This window comes from Phyllostomus discolor, chromosome 2 (genome assembly GCF_004126475.2).
Source record: "Phyllostomus discolor isolate MPI-MPIP mPhyDis1 chromosome 2, mPhyDis1.pri.v3, whole genome shotgun sequence".
Taxonomy (NCBI): Eukaryota; Metazoa; Chordata; class Mammalia; order Chiroptera; family Phyllostomidae; genus Phyllostomus; species Phyllostomus discolor.
The window spans coordinates 199,984,685-200,005,057 of NC_040904.2; the positions used below are offsets into that span (position 1 = coordinate 199,984,685).

At 40.5% G+C, this 20,373-nt stretch overlaps 1 protein-coding gene across 11 annotated transcripts in view; it reads right to left on the reverse strand.

Annotated features, from left to right (window-relative positions):
- Nucleotides 1–20,373, reverse strand: part of ANKS1B (ankyrin repeat and sterile alpha motif domain containing 1B) — an 833,247-nt gene that overhangs the window by 558,425 nt on the left and 254,449 nt on the right. For all 11 annotated transcript variants that reach the window (XM_028531910.2, XM_036019451.1, XM_028531904.2 and 8 more), the window contains one exon: nucleotides 13,370–13,535. In XM_028531910.2, coding sequence (XP_028387711.2) covers nucleotides 13,370–13,535 — 166 coding nt within the window. The remainder of the gene's footprint in view (nucleotides 1–13,369; nucleotides 13,536–20,373) is intronic.

Genomic DNA, 20,373 nt, shown 5'->3' on the forward strand with positions numbered 1-20,373 from the left:
TAGTGTGATGAGGGAGAACAGGGTGGTAAATAGGAGACTATAAACATTTTGCAAGATTGCTTTAGGATTGTGTTTTTAGGATAATGTTACTTCCAGTTTAATGCTGTATGTAGCAACTGCTAGACATAATAAAATTAATGAGTCCATGAAATAACAGCTTAATCACTAGCATGGACTGAAATTGTACAACTGTACATAACCATTAGCTTTAATGATATTGTCTCTTCTTTTAAAGGTTTTATTTATTTATTTTTAGAGAGGGGAAGGGAGGGAGAAATAGAGGGAGAGAAACTTCAGTGTGCGGTTGCATCACGCACACCCCCTACTAGGGACCTGGGCCGCAAGCCAGGCATGTGCCCTACACTGGGAATGGAACCGGTGACCATTTGGTTGGCAGGCCGGAGCTCAATCCACTGAGCCACACCAGCCAGAGCTGATATTGCCTCTCTTTAGGGGCATTGAGAATAACTCTTGTCAAGTGTTCAACCAGTACACAAAACAAGATAATCTAAATTAAAATATGCTGAAGTATGAGCAAAAACAGAAGTTAAAAACCTATATTTTTCATAGATTTTTATTCCACTGTTCCAGTTTCAGTATTTTATAGATAGTATCTATCTTTGGTTTATTTGGCTTTCTTCACAGAGGTAAATCGCTTAATATTTAACATCAATTAATTAGATGTGAATTATTTTGATGGCTATCTTTAATTTTTTTCAAATTATAAAAGCAATATGCATTAACTGTAGAAAATTTGGGCAAAACACAAAAGTATGAAAAAAATCACATGTAACTCTAGCATCTAAGGATAGCACTATTAATATAGCTTTCTGGTCTTTTACCCCATGCAACTACATGTAATGTTAGTTTTCAACTAAATGTATGTCAAATGGTAAACATATATTCATTTATTCAACAGATATTTATTAAAGGATAATTATATGCCAGTATGAGAATTTGAATAATTAGATGTAATTTGAAAATATTATTTTTCATGATTATAGGTGATTCTAACCTTTGCGTAGCAGTACTACTTAACCATTCATGCATGTTGTCTTTCAGGTTGTCTCCAGTTCATCCACCGATTTTAGATTGGTTAGAACATCCCCCAGTATCACTCCAAGGATAGGCAGGCACAATACAGACTTATTACAAACCACTACACAAGTTTCCAACTCTTCTTATTTTGTTTGAAAGGAAAAAATTCAAGATTTAGCCATCAAAATCAAAATCTCAAAACTGCATCTTATATAATTAAATAATTAGTTCATGAATTGTGAATGTGGTTAAGAATATGTCTCTTAAAAAAACCCCAAAGAATACGGTTTTGTTTTGTTTTGTTTTTTTTGCCCTGGCTGGTGTGGCTCAGTTGGTGGGAGCATCATCCCATAAACCCAAAGGTCGCAGATTTGATTTCCAGTCAGGGAACATACCTAGGTTGTGGGTTCAGTCCCCAGTTGGGCCGTGTGTGAGAGGCAGATCAATGTTTCTCTCTCACATTGATGTTTTTCTCTTTCTCTCTGTCCCTTCATTCCCCTCTCTCTCAAAACCAATAAGCATGTCTTTTGATGAGGATAAAAAAAGACTCTGGTCTCTAGGGCCAAATATTGTCTTCAAGTTTCAGCACACCATTTTTTAGCAAGCGCTAGGCCTTTTTCTGGCTTGTTTCCTCTTTATCTGTAAATTTGTTTGATAATACTAGCTACTTCATAAATAGCTTAAGATTAAAGAAATTAACAAGCATAAAGTAAGTATTTAATAACATTATCTATTTTATTAATATTTATTTAGTGTCTTTCATGTGTCAGAGACTTTGCTAGAAGCTATGGTTACAAATGTAAACAGACAAGCAAGATTTTTACCTCCATAAAACAACTGAAACAGATATTAAAGTAACCCCAAAATAACTATGTCATTTCAATCATAATAAGGGCTACAAAGGAAAGGAATACTAGAAGGTGCTACAAGAGTAGAAAACAGGGGCATCCATCCATAAACTAACTCTGGGGCATGGTGTGTGGGTGCCCACAAAGTGGGTTTCCGTGAGGAAGAATGCAAATTAAACTATCTGGAGAAAGGAAAAGGAAAGAGGATAGCAGGAGAAGATTATTTGCTCAGGTATGTACAGGCCCACAGGTAAAAAGGCGCTTGCCTCTATTACAGAACTAAAAGGAGCTGAGGAGTAGAGAGAGCCAGTTGGGAAGGTGCAGACTGGTGAGAGATGAGGCTAAATATGAAAAGGAAAAAACAAAATCACAGCATTCAGAGCCTTTCGAACCTTATTACAGATTTGGGTCATTCTTCTAAGAACAATGACAAAACAACAAGTCACTAAAGTTCTCATTCAGATCAGTGATGCACACAGATTTGTAATTTTTAAGATTACTTTGGCTGCAACATATAATAAGACATGTAAGGAAGGCAAATAGGACAGTTAATATTTTATTAAAATAATCCAGAAGAGTGGTTGGTGAAGGCAAAGATTATGAGAAGAAGATAGATGTGAGGAATAGTTGGGGATATATAATATGTTACAGAATTACCCGCACCCTCCTACCTGCTACAGTTAAGAGCCACAAGACCTGGTGATTGATCGAATATAGGAGTTCAAGGAGATGGAGAAGGCAAGAACACCCGGGTTTCTGAAGTCAGATGAGTGGTTAAGTCATTTCCTGAGATAAACCCTGCATGAAGAGTAAGTTTGAGGGGATAGGTGACTTTAGTTTAGGATATGTTAGGAACAGGATGCCTTTGAGACACATAGGTAAAGATATTCAGTCAATGGTTGGATGGATGGATGGATGGATGGATGGATGGATGGATGATGGGTGGGTGAATAAATGAACTGATGGATAGATAAAATGAATGGGTTAGGCTGGAGTTGAGGTAAGTGGTCTGGACTAGAAAGAAATGTTTGGGAGTCCTTAGCATGTTGATTGTAACAGAAGCCATACTATGGATGAGATCAGTTCTGAAGAGAGAAAAGTAAAAAGAATAAGGAGAACTTGGAGCCTCAAGGAACTCCCAACTTCTAGAACTTGCAGAAAAATATCAGCTGTCATGGACGATGCTAATAAAGTTCCATCTGATGGCTGCATTTTTCTTTATTGATTAAAATATGAGACCATATGCTGAGAGTGAGAGGAGAGGTAGGAGAAAGTATCTGAGGTTTGAGAAGAGTAAAGGAGAGATAGAGTGGCGGTCCTGCTTCAATTTGTAAGCATGAATTTATGAATTAATGCATGTGAACCTCATTATTACACACAGTCTGACATTGTAGGAGAAGCTCTGTTCCACAGGATGCCATAAATGACATCATAAACAGCCTATGCCCCCAACATAATCCCTTTAATGAGTTTGTTGTATATTTTGAAATATTATTCTATCATTCATATTATTCATATATAAGTAAAATTGATCTGAGAGAAAAAGAGTATAATTTCTTTTGTCTAGGATGCTGTTCTCCACAGGTAGCCAAATTCCACCAATCTGAGCAAACTGAGATGATTCATTTTCAAATAGGTAAACTGTCCGTATGGGTGAAATGGCAAACTTACCAGGATTTCACTGCGGGTGCTGCAGCCCTCGTCCCCTCTCTTTGCCTTTCTAAAAACTAACACTGGGTTACGATTTTCACCAAGTCCCAGTCTGCTTTAATAAATGGCAAAGACAGCACTGAGCACAGAACAAATGCCAAATAAATAATTGCTGTTTGATAAAAATGGTTCTTATCAGCAAGGCCAGTATTTGTATATAAGAGAATGATTCCAAGGGGCTTAAAAATATTTGCTCTCTTAGATGAGTTAAACATACCCACAGAAATTATGTTGACATTACCCACTAGCTAAGCAGAGATAAACATTAGTCCTGGTTCAGTCTGAATTCTTTTCATTTCAAAATTTTGGCACTGGAATTCAAAAAGCTTCACCATTTCCAAAAATATTTTGGTATATAAAAAAGTTACAGCATCACCATCTCAACCACCTACTTCAGGACACTGGGGGAAGTACAGCGGGGGATGTGGAGCATCATTCGCCAGCTGACCTTGCCATTTCAGGCTGACCACAGCCCATGAGCACATTGGCCCATTGAACGGAGTTGACCAGACCCACACTATCCTGGCACAGAACTATGATTGAGTCCCTTTGATCAGAGATCATTTCTTCTCTTCCAACAAGACTGGATGCAGTCTTCACTAGTGCTATTATAAATTGCTCATTAATCAAAATGGATTTATTGAGCATCCATAGTGTGCAAAGCCTGTACTAAGTGACTCAAAATAACAGGTTGCCTGGTTACCATGAAATGGAAAAATTCCCCTGTGAAGGTTAAATTAAAGGAAAGACAGATAAGAAAACATTATTTTTGATGGCATGACTATTTCATAAGGGCTTTTCCTGCCACTATAGCCATTTTATTTTAAAGATAATATCCATTCATTCATTCACTCATTTAATTATTCATTCTTATATGCAACTGAGTCACCTTTATGATTATATACAGTTCTTTTTCCTGATACAATAAGGGAAAAATATGATTCAACATTGACTGCATAAAAATGACTCTTAGCAAATTACCAAGGAAGTGCTATATATACTTCTGTTGATCTTTATTTAATGAGCCTAGTACGTGAGCAATTTCATTTTTACTCTGTGTGAAATCTGTAGTCACTGAGGTATTAGTTAAGTTACTCCTCGGGAAGAGTATCCCTCATGTTCTAGTTGAATTGCAAAATTTTGTTGAGTATAGATTTGCTAATAAGTTCCTTCATATTTAAATCAAACCAGTGGTTATGCAGAATTATTTTGTTTTGTGTCTTTTTGTGGTCAGGATGAAATAAGTTTTGTCCTAGCTCATCTAGTTAATAAATAGGAGAGCCCACAGAAAGGTAACTGACATGCATATTGAACTGTGATTTTCCTGAGAAACTACATAGTCTTCATCTGTGAATGATACTGCCTCACAACGGAGACCCTCGAGCTGCTTAGCCTCTGAGGCAAGCAGGACAGGCAGCCTGTCCTCCTGGGCCGGCATCCTCTCTCGCCCCTCCCTTCTCTGCAGGGCTGAGTTTGTGTGCGTGGTTTTGGGCCCCCATATCCATTCCCTACAGTTGCTGTCACAAAGTACTACTAACTGGGTATCTTAAACAACAGACATTTAGTATCTCACAGAATAGTATCTGGAGGCCAGACATCTAAAATCAAGGGGTTTTTTTGGCAGGGTTTGTTCTTCTTGAGGGCTGGGAGAGAAGACTCTGTTCTAGGCTCTCTCCTTGGCTTGTAGATGGCCGTCTTCTCCCTGTGTCTCCTCTCCACATCATCTTTCCTCGCTGAATATCCCTCGTGTACACATTTCCCCCTTTTTATAAGGACGCCAGTCATGCTGGATTAGGTCTCACCCGATGACTTGGTTTTAACTTGATTATCTCAATAAAGACCTATCTCCAAATTTTCCCCTTGAGGTCACATTCTGAGGTACTAGGAGTTAGGAGTCCAAAAATAAAACGGGAGGTCACAATTCAACCATCACAGTCCCTCTGATGATCTGATCATCCCTTCACCACATCCACATCCTGTCTCTTCTTTTCTCTCCCCTTCTCTCCCCTTTTCTCTCTCTCTCTCCCTCCCCCTCCCTCCCTCCCTCCCTCTCTCTCTCTCTCTCTCTCTCTCTCTCTCTCTCTCTCTCTGTCTTTCTCTCTCCCCTGCCACCTCCAAAAAGCTTTGGGATGCAATTCCTATGAATGTACAAATCTCCATTTTATCTGTAAATCTAAGTTGTGCCATCCAACACAGCTAAGTGAAAACGATAAACCACGTTACTTAAAATATGGCTTTTTTAGTTCCCTTGACTACTTATTCCCAAATGTCAGAATCCTTAAGGAGGAAAGGGACGAGCGTCACTCTCAGCTTTGTTCCCCCTTCCCTCTCTGGCCAGCATCGCATTTGTCCTGACCACCATCATTTCTTGCTGAGACTGCACACTGATCTGCTCATTAATCTTCCTGCCCTCCCGCCTCTTCTCTGTTCAGTCTCTTCTCCACATTGCTTCCAGACAGATCATTCCAAAACAAAAACCTATCGTGTCTCGTCCCCTCTTAGAGTCTATCAGCGGTACACTCCTGCTGTCGGGTAAGATCCAGACTCCTGCATGCCATTTCTTGTTGTGCTATGTATTTTCTCTAAAAGCATTCTAAGCTCTAACCATGCTAAGCTGGGTGTAGTCCCTAAACACATTATGTTCTTCCATGGGACACACCGTTCCACAGCCTGGAGAGCCACACAATCCTGTTCATCCCCTCAACTCCTCCTTTGAGGCTCAGATCAGATAGTACCTCCTCCAATAAGCTTCCACTCATTCACCCTCTCCTACCCTCCCAGAGCACCTTAGGTTCACCTCTCTCATTGCACTTATGACCCTTAACTTTAACACATTCTAAGCTCTAAATATCAAGACTGAACTTTTCACTCTGTTTCTTCTACAACAGGTAGCACAATGTCTAGAACACAAAAGGTACTCAATAAATGTAACTGAGTGAATGAGGAACTGGAGGATAGTTACCCACCCAGTTCAATTTGAGTGCTTTTAAAAGACTCAGGTGCATCAAGAGATGTCTCCATAACCAAAAGTCCTACTTTTAGTCAATAGAGGACTTTAGTCATCAGTTAATTCTGAGGTCAGTAAGTTCCCCGAGTTCATCAGCTTACTTTGTTGGTCTTGAGGGCACAAGGAAAATTGAGGGACTGGGCACAGCAGAGTGAGAGACTTGGAAGGATCAATAATTGGATCCATGCAAAACCTAAGCTATAGATTAATGGAACCAACAGAGGAAAAGACCCAAACTGTTTCCCATCCAGCCAGAAGACAGTCGTATTGATGCTCTCTTCTCCCTGCTGTGGTGCTCAAGGAGGCAAATTCTATGAAATTCCAGAAAGGTTCCACATACAATTGGACCAGGAACTGCTGTGACTTGTATTCATCTCTATTCCTAACATTAAAAAACATTTTCTTTCATTTTAATACTGGGTTCCCTCATCCCTAGAATTCACAATGACAGCCCAAAGTGCAAAGACGACCAGTAATTATGAACTAAGCCTGGATCGGTTGAGCCAACTGGCTTCTTCTACACTGAATCCAGATGACTGAGCACAACTGGGGAAAATCATATATTCAGGCAAATTAATTCTTGTTCCACAACAACGAACAACGCAGCCATTGTTGGGATTTTGTATTTTCCAAATGTTGCTGCAAGAATATGTTCTTTTTTTGTTTTGTTTTTAAAGATTTTATTTATTTATTTTTAGAGAGGGAAGGGAGGAAGATAGAGAGAGAGAGAGAGAAACAACAATGTGAGGTTGCTGGGGATTATGGCCTGCAACCCAGGCATGTACCCTGGCTGGGAATCAAACCTGGGACACTTTGGTTCCCAGCCCGCGCTCAATCCACTGAGCTATGCCAGCCAGGGCTAGAATATGTTCTTATAATGCAACTTTTGGCAGCACTTTTGGAGGCAGATTAAATTCCTCCCACTTAGGAAAAGGCGCTTATTGGCTACACTAGAAGTGATGTTGACTTCTGAGGCAAAGTCATACAAAAAAGCAGAGCTCTGCCTCAACCTCTAAGGGTGCTCACTCTTAAGTCCCACCACACAGCACAAGGAAGCCCAAGTAGGCCACGTCGTGAGCCATGTGAATAAGGACTGGCCTGGAGAATGGATCCTCCAGCCCCTGGAGAACTTGCCCCAGTTGCTATCATTTAGGGCAGAAAGAAGTCACCCCCGCTGAGCCTTCTCTAAATTTCAGATTGATGAGCAAAATAACTGACGGTCGTTTTAACTCACTAAATGCTGCGATCAGTAACCAGAACAGATCTGGGTGCTTAGAAATGGGGTGCTGCCCTAACAAACATCTAAACAGCGGCATTAACGTAGTCACTGGGGGGCAGGCAGAGGCTGGAAGGGCCTCAAAGTGAGAGGCTGTGAAAAGCTAAATGGCCTGCAGGAGAGAATTCGTGGAAGCCCAAAGAGCATGAGAAAGCCGTTGGTAAAGGCTTAAAGGGCAGCAAATGAAACTGGCAGCTCAAAGCAAGGATTCCTTTGTCATGTAGTAGGGGAAAGTTTGGCAACATTGACATCTGCCCTAACGTGGCAAATGGAAAATGAACCACATGAACTCTGTGATCTAGCTAAGGAGATTCCAGGCAGAATATGTAAAGTGTAACTTAGCTTTCATTTGGCTGCCTATGATAAAATGCAGCGAGAACTGAAGAATGGCCTGTTGAATTAGAAGGAGCCAGAAATTTCTGGGCATAAAAGCAGAACTGGTTTCTTATTTCCAGCTGCTCCAAATGGCAAAAAAAAAATTCTAAAATTAGGTTTTGTTTTGTTTTGTTTTGTTTTGTTTTGTTTTAATTAGGAAGGCCAAGGGTCAAATCTGGGCAGCACTACAAGATCATCCATTAACACCTAGGCAAGCTCTCAGGTGGAGCCACATAGAAACTTTAAGCCAAACAAGAAGACCCTATAAAGATTCTTGAGGACATAACTCATAGATCCTCCCTGTTCAACAACAGGATTTCTAAGGATGTCAGGGGCCGGTGTGTCACAGAAGTCATCCAATACCCAGAAGAGCTTATCCCAAATACAGGCTTTTGTCTAATGGAGTGTTATAAAAATTGGAACACAAAAAGTCTACAAAGTTTTCAAAGAAATTATATCAGCTTGACCTGGAAGGAACAGAGATAGGATGCAATGAAACGAGATCTTTTCATCTCTCAGATTTTATAGGCAGAAAGCAGGTGAGAAAGATACTCGGCTGTAAATATGGGTTACTTTTTATGGAAAAGGAAGTATGACTCAGAAGCTGGGAGTGAGGGCCCCAGAGAACAATTCCTATGTCATAGGGCTGACCATTACTCAAGGAGCTGTGCCTGATTTAGGTGCATAATTGCCACAGGCTGTGACTGCTGTGTGCCCTGGTTTCCCTGCGTTTGAAGAGGAATGACAGCAGTGGCTTTCTTATGCTTGTTCCACTCTTATATGCTGGGTGTGTAGGACAGGAGAGGACAGATCATCTCTTTAGTTCACAGGTCATCACTGCCGAGAGCAAAGGCAGCCAAGGGCCTGGACTGTGAGAGCTGCACCAGAGACTCATGCACGCCTGAACTTCGACTTGGAGCTCATGCTGGAATGGGCTGATGTTTGGGGACCCTGAGAGAAGAAATGGGTGCATTTGCATGTGAGAGGACATAAATCACTGTGTGCAGAGGGCAGACTGAGGCATACCGTACTTTCCAAAAATGACAGCAACGTATCTCCCGTTCTATATTCTCTTATTACAAAGTAACTGATACTCTCTTCTTAAAGAGCTAGGGGCCATGTTCCTTCCCCGTGAATCTGAGTGGGCCAGTAAGACTAGCAGAAGTGACAATCTGACTTCTAAGGCTATATAGTAGAAATGAAACAGCTTTTACCTGGCTCTTTTGGAGATTTTCACTCTCGGAACCCAGCCAGCATGTCATGAAGAAACTCAAATAGCCCATGGAGAGTGAATGGTCCCCAACTCAGACCCTCAGCCATCACTGTCAGCCATGGAGTGGGCCATCTTGAAAGTAAGTCCTCTACTCCCTCGTTGAGCACCCCCAGCTCATACAGTGTGGCACCTACAAGCTGCCCTGTCGAATAAACTCCGCCAAACTTGCAGATTGTGAGCAAAACATATGACTGGTGCTCCTCTAACTCAACATGATTAGGGGCAGCTTGTTCAATAGCAAGAGATAGCTGATATAGACATCTCCTTTATAAAGTGTTCCTCAAGCTCCTACGTTGGGGAAAATCCTCTTCTTTTCTGCTTCCAAAGCACTCTGTGTAACATCATCTTAGCACTTACTACACTCTGCTGAAATGAACTGTTCATTTGACGGCCTCCATACGAACACAAGGCAGGCTGTGATTTCTGGGAAATCAGCCATATACATAACATTTGCCCCATTCTGTCTCTCCTCTGCTCTGGAACTTTGATTAGCCAAGTTAGAATCTCTTCGTGTATCCTCCAAGGCTCTTAGCTTCTCTTTCCTGGTTTCTATCTCTTTGTCTCTCTGGGCAATGTTCTGAAAGATTTCTTCTGATCTAATTTCCAGCTCACTAAATGTCTCTTCAACTGAATCTCATCTGCTGTTCCATTCAAATTTGGGGTTGTTTTTCTTTGTGTGTGCATGTGTGAGGTATTAGGGGTTTTTTCCCCATCACCTATACGCTAGGTAATTTTATATAGTTTCTATTCCTCAAAACACCTTCAAGATTATTTTTTTATTTATAATAGCATGGTCATTTTATAGTGTGCATCTGATAATTCCAAATTTGAAGTCTTCTCAGGTGTGGATCTGTTCTTTCTTGTTTCTGTTGATTCTTGCTGGGGGTTCCTTTCCTTGTGCGCTTGATGGTTGTAAATGGCTCGTTTTAATTGGAAAATCATTTATAGGAGTTATCTGGACCTAGAAAGAGAGTTATTCTCCATTTGCTTCTGCTCAATGTCTGAGAGTATACTGCTTTAAACTAAATTCACAGACTGATGTTTTTTGGACCATCTAAGGCACAGGTGGCAAACACAAGGCCCGAGGGCTTTGGCTCTCCACCTCGTTTCTACCTGGCGTCAGTGCCAAGCTCCTTGCCCCTAGTTAAGGAGCAGTTACATTTATACAGTCCTCAAATCACACTCGGCCCTTTGAAGGCAACTGTGAGGCTGCTGTGGCCCCTGGTGAAAATGAGTTTGACACCCCTGATCTAAGGTGATATAAATTTTGGGTGCAAATCTATGTGAGGACTAGTTTGTGGTAATAACTTCTCAGAAGTTTTCCCCACTGTTCTGCTCACCACAAATTATCCTCCCTTGCAGTCTCATTGGGTTGCTGGTGATGGGGCAGAACTATTTCTGATCACTCTGAGGTAGAGTCCTTGTAGTCCCAGTTCTGTGGACTTTTTGAACCTTAATGCTGGGCAGGCGCAAAGAAATATATTCTGTAAACAAACCCACAGAGGCAGCAAAGTTCAACAGCAGGTTCAAACAATGCCCTCCGGACAAAAGCGGCTTTGATGCTCTACTGGTTTCCCATCCTCACCAATGTTTGGGCTTGACTACTTCTGACTTACCCACTGATTTTAAAAAGTTCCTAATTTAAATGTTATTCAGTTTATATAATTTTCCTGTCATCTTTTTGCTGCTTTTACAAAGTTTCTCTTTTCTGTATTTTCATCCACCATGTTTATTTACTTTAAGCGAGAGAGTGGCTCTGAGCCAAATCAGCCATCACCCTGTCCATGTTTTTTTGTTGTCTTTGTTGTTTTTAGTCTCTGTGTCCTCAGCACACAGCACAGTGACTGGCACATGAACTCAATTAGTTTCTTATTGTTTGATGAATATATTTGACCTTTTAATTCCTGTATCCATCTCCCCTGGCACATCCCTACCCCCTGGGCCCTAATTAAAGCTCTTTTACATTTTCATTCGTATATGCTTTCTATTTTCTTACATTGATGGAACTCTCTTCCTATCTTCCCCCATCTCCCCGTTCCCTCTCTCATGGAGGATTTTCCATTCCCATCCACTCCCCCAGTTTGGGATCAGCGCTGTCTCCACTCTCAGTGGCGGCTTCTGGATCGTTCACTCTCCTTCTGCCTCCATCCGAAATCTGCTGCCTTCTGAAGATTATGATGTCCTATCATAACATTCTTCTTCTGATTTTATTACTATCAAAAGTGGACTTCCAGTCACACTTCTACATTTCTCGAGAGTCTCAGTACTTGGTTCACAATTTCTCCTCTACTTCATCCCCTAAAATAATTCAGCACTATAACAGAGTACTTAGGAGCACAGTTGAACCAACCAAGTTTGAGTCTCAGATCTACTCCTTATTAATATGTACATCTGGGAAGTTACCTAATATTTCAGGGCCTCAGTGTCTCCATCTGTAAAGTGGGAATAATGATGTTAGTACCATACAGCATGGTAAGGATTCTATGGAATAATGTCTGTAGAGCACTCGGAAGAGTATCTGACACATGGTAAATGCTCAACAAATTTCAACTACTTGCATTATGCTCTTGCCTCGTCTTAAAAATCTTCCTTATTATTCATATAAAATCTTCCTTATGATATGAATCTTCCTGAAGATTCATATAAATCTTCCTTACAGGCTTATTATTCGTATAATACCCTAGCCTCAATGTTGCTCAAAAACCTATTTGTTCACTTCTGTAAAATTCCCTAGCTTTTTCTCTAAAGTGGCATTTCTGACTTTTACTTTAACCCTTCTCAAGATATAGCTCTTCTTTTCAGCCAGTGACCTTTTCTCCTAATGCAGAAATTCAATCCATGTGGAAACACATACATCAGAATTCTGTATAGTCATGACCAGGCTGTATGATCTCTTCTCTGAAGCAGAAGCAATGCCTGTGGTTCCTTAGATTAGCTCAGTCTTAAATTTTCCTCATTCTGTTCTCTTTTACTCTTTATCTTTAGTCTCTTGCTCTCCAATCAGCAAATTCCTCCAAACTTGTAAACTTGAACAAGGCTTACTTATCCTAAAATAAACCAGCCATTTCTCTCTTATACCTGTTACTTCTCAGGTTATTATCATGTCTCTTCTTCTAATCTTCTTGAAAGGTAATCTGTATTCTCCAGTCCCATTTCCTTATTTCCTGTTAACCTCCATAAAGCTGGTGTTATGCTATCATCGCTAAACCTTACTTTTCAAAAGTAAGCAGCAATTAGATTGGCAAAAAACCTCTCCTCAGAACTTCTGTTACAACTCCTTTGCAGCAATGAACATGTTGACCATTCACTTGTAACTTTCCTCCCTCATTAGCTTTCATGTAACTACCTTGCAACCTTTCCTGGACACCTTGGTGAAGTAACGTAAGCAAATATGATGGTAGTCAGTCACTCACGTTTGAAAAAAGCCCCCCCCCCCCCCAGTATGGACCTTAAATAAGACACTTAGCTCCAATTTCTTTATCAGTAAATGGACATAATTTTTGCTTGCTTTGTTCACTGGTTTACACAACAAATAAATAAGGATCAACCAGCATCAAAGATATAAAATACACAAAAGTAGCTGAGCACACTTTGATAACATGAAAACAGATAGGATACAGAAAAGTATTTTGAAGACTCTTGCTACCCAATCTGCTATGACATTCTGAAGGACCCAAAGCTTTGTATCTGACTTACCTGGACTTACTTCAAAATGGGTGGGAAAAAAGATTATTGTGACTATATTGGGGGATTTTCATTCTGAAAATATTGTGGCAAATCAAAATATTAATGATATGCCTTCACATATACAAGTATGTAAATCAAATTTTAAGAAACATTACCAGTTCTTGGGGAAGGGGCTCTTGCGATTTCTAAGGAGCAAGGTTTCTTTGTAACTGCTGTGTCCGCGAGATCACACAGGAAGTTCTCGTTTTCTGAAGGAAATGTATCCAGAGAAGCAGATGGTAAAATTTCCATAGTGTAATTCCTCTTCTTTGGATAGGATTCCTTAAAGGAAAGAGAGAAAATAAAAATAGCTTTGTGGTAAAGACACAGCCCGTTTCATTTATAACAACTAGCACAGATAATCAGGTTCATCAGTTCTCCCAAAAGTGATTGACAGGTTGTGATTCATCTGTTTGAATAAGCCATGCATCATGTTACCTCAGTTTTATCGGTGATCTTTCTAGAAGGGTGTTTACAATTTGGTTCTCTTGAATTTATCACTGGATTAGTAAAGTTCATTATCTCTTGCCATGATCTATTTTTATAATACGTCTATTTTCTAGTCACAGCATAAACAAGTGTTTAATCAACAGTCGTTTCCAAGAGTCTTCTGCTTTGCCTGCTTTCTTGAGATAGCCACACGAGACTTAATTTTGGTCAGTAAGATACAAGGGGAAGTCTGCTGGAAGGCTTCTGAAAAACTAATTTTCCCCCAGAGAAGGCAAGGACGCTGTTTGAGAGCCCTGGCCTCCAGGTCCCTCTCTGAGGCAGTTTTGATGTCTGCAGATAGGACAGGCCTGATGGAACCATAAGGCAATAGCCTAAAGTCAAACGGATTAATAGGCCCAGGCAGGCAAAAGAAGGATAAAAAGAGCTTGGGACACTGATGATACCTTTGAGCTACTCACATAGCTCCAGGGCCATTTTCTCCAGGCTTCTTAATTAAATGATAAAGTTCTTTTGTTGGAGCCATTGCAATTTGGGTTTTCTGTCATTTAGAGGTAAAAAGCATTCCCACATAACACACTAGTATTTTTCTTTGTGAATACCATTAACTAATACGCTCAGGTTAACTTTTCAAGTTAGGATAAAAGTCAAGCTCCAATTCTAGACTACTGATTCTTCAACATACTTAAAAAATAGAATTTATTTTATTTTGAGATATCTTAACTTCTTGAAGAGGCATTAATTGAGCAATAGACATTTGTTCGGCATCATCATGTCTATCCAGGACTAGGCTAAGTGCTGAAGATTTTTAAAGCTAACGAGAAATAATGCTTACCCTCAGAAAGTTTGGTTTACTAGAGAAGAAAAACTGATTAGCTGATTGATGAATTTAAATTATAATTCACTATCAAAGGGAAAAGACAAATAAGAAAAAAAATAAACTCATTTTCAAAAAATCTTCCAAGATCTATTCAAAGGTTACTGAAGATTTAGTACAAGCTTCCATTTTTTTTCTAGAATGATATTTACAGTGCAGAAAGTAAGTATTCAAGGTCAAGACGATTGCTTTCAGATCATACCAGACCCCTCACACATCCAAGAGTCAATTATGTTCACTCTACTCTATTGAAAGCAGGAAATTGGGAGTAATTTATTTTTAACAACAAAGGGTGACAGAAGAGAAAGCATCCCGAGGAAAGCCATCAGGATGATGTAGGATTGAAAAACCATGTCACAGAAGACACGAGGAAAGGGGCTGCAGTGTTCCAGCCCAGAGACGCCTGGCAGCAGGCAGGCTAATGGTGTTCTCAGCTAATGTGAAAGGCTCCCCTCTAGAACTACCCCTCAGAGTGGGGGAGAAGAGAGGCTGCCGTTGGAGATTTATTCTCAAGTTCTCAAAGGCACCGATGGTTCCAAGTCAAGGAGGGCAAATTTGGGTCAATACAAAAATACGATTTTCTATGAATTAATAATAGTGCTCTCTTAAAATAAAAGTTCACTAATGTAATAATTAGCTAAAAATAGCATTAGAAAGCAACAAAAGGAACTTCTCATTACTAGAAATTTTCAGCAGAACTACATATTGATAAAGTCACGTATGAAACACAGTGTACAGTGCACATACCAGAAGACTGTAAGCTCCATGTGGGCTGGAGTTTGTCTCGTTCAGCAGTCAGCCCCCAGAATCTGACACAGGGGCCCCCACAAAGTGGGGGCTCAGTAAACACTCACTGATCAACTGAAGTCCCTATATCATACCCTTCAACAAATCTAACTGCCAGTGAGGGAAATAGTATGCCTCTCTAACATGAACGTTTCTTGGCTCTTCCATTGGGTTACTGTTATTGTTTATTGCTTACTGTTATTATATATTAAAAGTAAAAAACTGAGACTACAATAAAGTGATAAAATCTATGAAAGAGAGAGTTTCTAGTTTAAATCCTAGTTCATTCTAAAAATGAAATTAGAGCAACTCACTGTTCACGAATTTGGTTAAGTTGGAATTCCACTGTGGTTATAAAGAATTATGAGTACCTTTTTAAAGGCCTTGAAAAAGACCCTGAAATCGAACCACACAGAATGAATTGGTTTGCATTCCCTTTGAAGAGAAAGGATATACACTTATTAGGGAAATATTAGAAACTATACAGAAAGAGAAAAAAAAGTCACATTATACCCAGCATGCTCAGATAACCACTTTCAACATCTGGGTGGCAATGCCCTCTCACAGCTTCCCTCTGTGAGCGTGTGTGGACACGTGAGTGTGTGCGGAGATGTGTGTACAATGGAGAATAACAGGTTTTAAGCAACAATGAAGTGCACCCTCTTCTGCTTTCAATAGGAGGGCCATCCTTTCTCATTGGAATAAAAGTCTGTAGTGCACGGTTTCTTCACAGAAAGTGAGAGCCCTAAGGAATGAGATGGCAAAACGAAAATAGAGGAACCATGCTTTTGTAATCATATTGTCAAAAAGGAGGGCATTCAACCAAACACCTGACAAGTATCTCTCAGAAGAGGATGGATACGTGAGATCATTCGAATAATAAAATGGACCTATTTTATTATTTGGATTGCATGTGTCCACTACTCAGTTTAAGAGACAGAACATTACCATCGAAATCAGCCCCCTCCCACCCATGTTCCCCATTCCAGCCCCCTCCCCCCCTCCCCCCAAACAGAGCTAAATCCTGTTCTGAAATTAGTTTATAACTCCCTGGATTGTTGTTAAATTTAGCTCTCTTCCTTACAGTGGAAGTCTTGGATTTTGATTATCAGGTTAAGTGCCAGCATACTCTTGATGGTAAATCCTGGGAATAGATGAGAGGGATTAAAAGAACTGTGGCCCAACAAGTTAAGACTGCCCTTCAAGTCTCCATTGTACCTAGTCTAGCAAAAGCGGGCTCTAATTTGGACAGCAGTTACTGCTTTCTCCTTGATGTGCAGACTCTATCTGTACTCTAAGGCCTCATTCCAGGATCTCAGATGTGTCTCTGGGCTTGATTAGTTATAATAGTAGTGTGCCTCAGACTGCGTTCTCTGCCTTGGTCTTTGCCAGCTCTCTTCTAAGGGACTAATAATTCTGTTTTTGCAACTTCAAGTCCCCAAGGCCCTGAATGCCTAACTTCCCAGTTCCTGGGAGAATATCCATCTTTTTTTTAAGGATTTTTTAAATTAATTTATTTTTAGAGAGGGAAGGGAGGGAGACAGAGAGAGAGAGAGGAACATCAATGTGCAGTTGGGAGCTGTGGCCTGCAACCCAGGCTTGTGCTCTGACTGGGAATCAAGCCTGCGATGCTTTGGTTTGCAGCCCGTGCTCAATCCACTGAGCTACGCCAGCCAGGGCTTGGAATGTCCATCTTTGATACATAGACTTAACCTTAACTGAGCTGGCTTCACCCTACCTGGTGTGGTCGATTGTGCAGTGTGTGGATCAAATAGCACTTCTTCAAAAAGATGCACACGGAAAGCACTGAATAAATCAAAAGAACATTATGTTCCCCAAGAACAAAATAAATATTAGCAATTACATATGTTCTCACATGTTGTTTATACTGTGTTCCTATAAAAGTTTAAGATTTGCAGGGCTAGGCTAAATCTAACAAGCCAAAGTTTATTGGTGACTAAACATGACGTCCTATTATTCAAAACAGAAATGAGTTATAAAAATTCCATATGGGGGTATATAGATTAGCAATATCCTGAAAAAAAATTAAGAGTTACAGCTGACAGAATGAATCAGAGTGTAATACACCAGTGAAAGACATAATGTTACATTGGCTGATTGAATGCAAGTATGATAATTGGACTAGGGAACGTGATAGGCCTCCTTTCCTCTGTGCTGATTGGAGCTGGGAATGATCTGGTTTAGCAATTTCACAAAACACAGGTTTGACCATCCTGTGTAAGGTAGTGCACGATTTAATTCTTCAAAGGGGCTGAAGGATACTTGGCCTTCTGACTTATGAAAGACCTTAGCCACAATCAGGGACCCAGGTATGGGCACAGCTGTTTCTCGAAAGTACCAATGATGTGGGGTTTGTTTTGTTTTTCTTCTTAATCAGCAGTAAGGTGACTTAGACCACTTTGACGGGGCACCTCTGTGAAACTGCCTCCCAACACAGCTGTATTACTGACCACCCGGGGAAACCGAAGCGGCTCAACCACCGCCGCAGTGTGATGCACCTGGGCCCCCAGCTCACAGGTACTGGGGCCTACATCTGAGGAGGCACAAAGGCCAAATGGACCGTTTTCTCTGGACGTGGGTAAGGAAAGTGTTGAGTATCCAACCCATGTGAGAAAAGACTGAAGGAGGGAAGGAGCAGGGAAACATGTATCCCAAGTATTTGAAAAGTAAAAGGGTGATGCGAGTTGTGCTCTGTCTCTAAGTGGGTGTAGATAGTGCAGATGGAGAGAGGGTAACAAGAAGGAGGACTTCAGCTCAAGTTGAGCTTTCCAAACCTTAGTGCTTTGCAGTATGAAATTGGCTCCAGAGCAGGTGGCAAATTCAACACCAGTGTAATCAACACAAGGCATCTCCTGAGGCCAGGAGATGGTGGTTTGACTTAGATGAGTTTTAAAATGGTAGTTAAATAAGAAGGTGGGAATAGAAGTAATGCGATAGCATAAGACGCAAGAAGCTACCTGCATCCTTTCATTGCTTCTCGAATTCTTCTTCCGGCAATGAGAAGAATACTACTAACACAGGGGAGTGTGGGTTTATGACACTTTCCAAGTCAGCAATGGCTCACAATTCCTGGTGACTCAAAATAGGTGCAGGTTTTGGGGAGCAGTCTGACTGTGCTGACATGCCCTTCGCTACCAAGAAAAGTATACCCTAAAGACTAACAATGACATTTAAATAAGGAAATACTAAGAAAAATAAGAAAATTATCAGGTGCATCTTTAAGTGGGCAAGAAGACTGAGGGGCGGCAGGACAGTCCCGGGGAAGACGCGTCGATCACGGTGGCAGGCAGAACGATGGCCTCTCAAAGATGTCCATGCCTGACCCTGGAACCCGTGAATGTGTTATGCCACGTGGTCAAAGGGACTTTGCAGATGTGACTATGTTAGGGATCTCGAGACAGAAAGATCACCCTGGAGCATCCACTTACGAGCGACAGAGAAAAGGAGGGGCAGTGATTTGACTGGCTGTGGCTGGCTTTGAGGACAGAAAACAGCATGAGCTGAGGAAGGAGTGCAGGTCCTGGAAGCTAGAAAAGCAGGCAAATAAATTCTTCCCGAGAGCCTCCAGACAGGAATGCAGCCCTACAAACACCCTGAATTTAGTTTAGCAGGACCCATTCTGTACTTCCAGAACTATAAAATAATGAAGGCATGTGTTTTTAAGCCACTAAGGTTGTGGTGATTGGCTACTGCAGCAATAGAACACTAACACAGTAATACCAGCAGAAGGCAGCACAGAAGGAGGCAAGAGAGACTATTAATGGTTGGGCGAGGGACATGAAAATTGAAGTCCAATTGAAAAAATACACCTTGTTCTGATATGACTCAGTATTTTAAAGATAGTGATTCTTTCACTTGCACTTGGACTGAAATTTAATGCAGTAGTAATGCCAGGGAGTTTCCCTCACACTCCATCTTGGATCTTGACAAGTAATCCTGAAATGAATTTGGAGAAATATATGCATGCAATAGCCAGGTTATCAATTTGAAAAGAGAAAAGTAACAGAGGTGATATGGATCAGCCTTTATCAGACATTTAAATGAATTATAAATGGCTATGGTAAAATCATTGAAAGGCAATGGAATAAAAGAGAGAAATTTAAAAAATAAAGCTCGGGCCCTGGCTAGCATAGCTCAGTGGACTGAGCGCGGGCTGTGAACCAAAGTGCCGCAGGTTCAATTCCCAGCCAGGGTACATGCTTGGGTTGCAGGCCATAACCCCCAGCAACCTAACATTGATGTTTCTCTCTCTCTCTCTCTCTCTCCCCCCTCCCTTCCCTCTCTAAAAGTGAATAAATAAAAAATCTTTAAAAAAATAAGTAAAAAAATAAAGCTCAATGCCTGTGTAAATCTATTGTATTACGAAGGTTGTATTTCCAACAAGTAGAGGGACCATCAATTATGTAACAGCTGCCAGTGAGGTAACCCACCAGTCATTTGGAAAGAAATGATAAAGCCGGGTAAGTATGTCATTTCTTACCTCAAAGTAAATTCCAGAACAATATTTAAATAATAAAGAAATATGCTTTTAATAATCATCTTAAATTAGGAATGACCTTTGACCAGGAGGTATAGCCAGACCCGTAACCAGAACTGTGCAGATAAAAAAGCTGCTGAATCGAAGTACATACGAATATTAAATTTCTATAAAGCCACTAAGATATCAAATATGGAGACAAATGACAGATTTGGGGAAATTCTTTGATATGTACGACAAAAAGCGAGTATATCGTATAAAGAGAGTTAAAAACTGAAATGAAAGAAATCATTAAGGGAAAAGGTGGGCAAAGGATAGGAGCAGTTCATGATGAAGAGCTAGAATTTTCTCATGTGAACAGATGCTTGATCTCATTTATAATTAAATATATGCAAATTAAAGTAACACGAGATATAGCATTCTCGATCAAGTTGCTTTAGATAAAGACAGTGTTAGTAACGATTTGGTAAAATGAGTACCATTAGGTGAAGTGTGAACGGGTCTGAACTTCT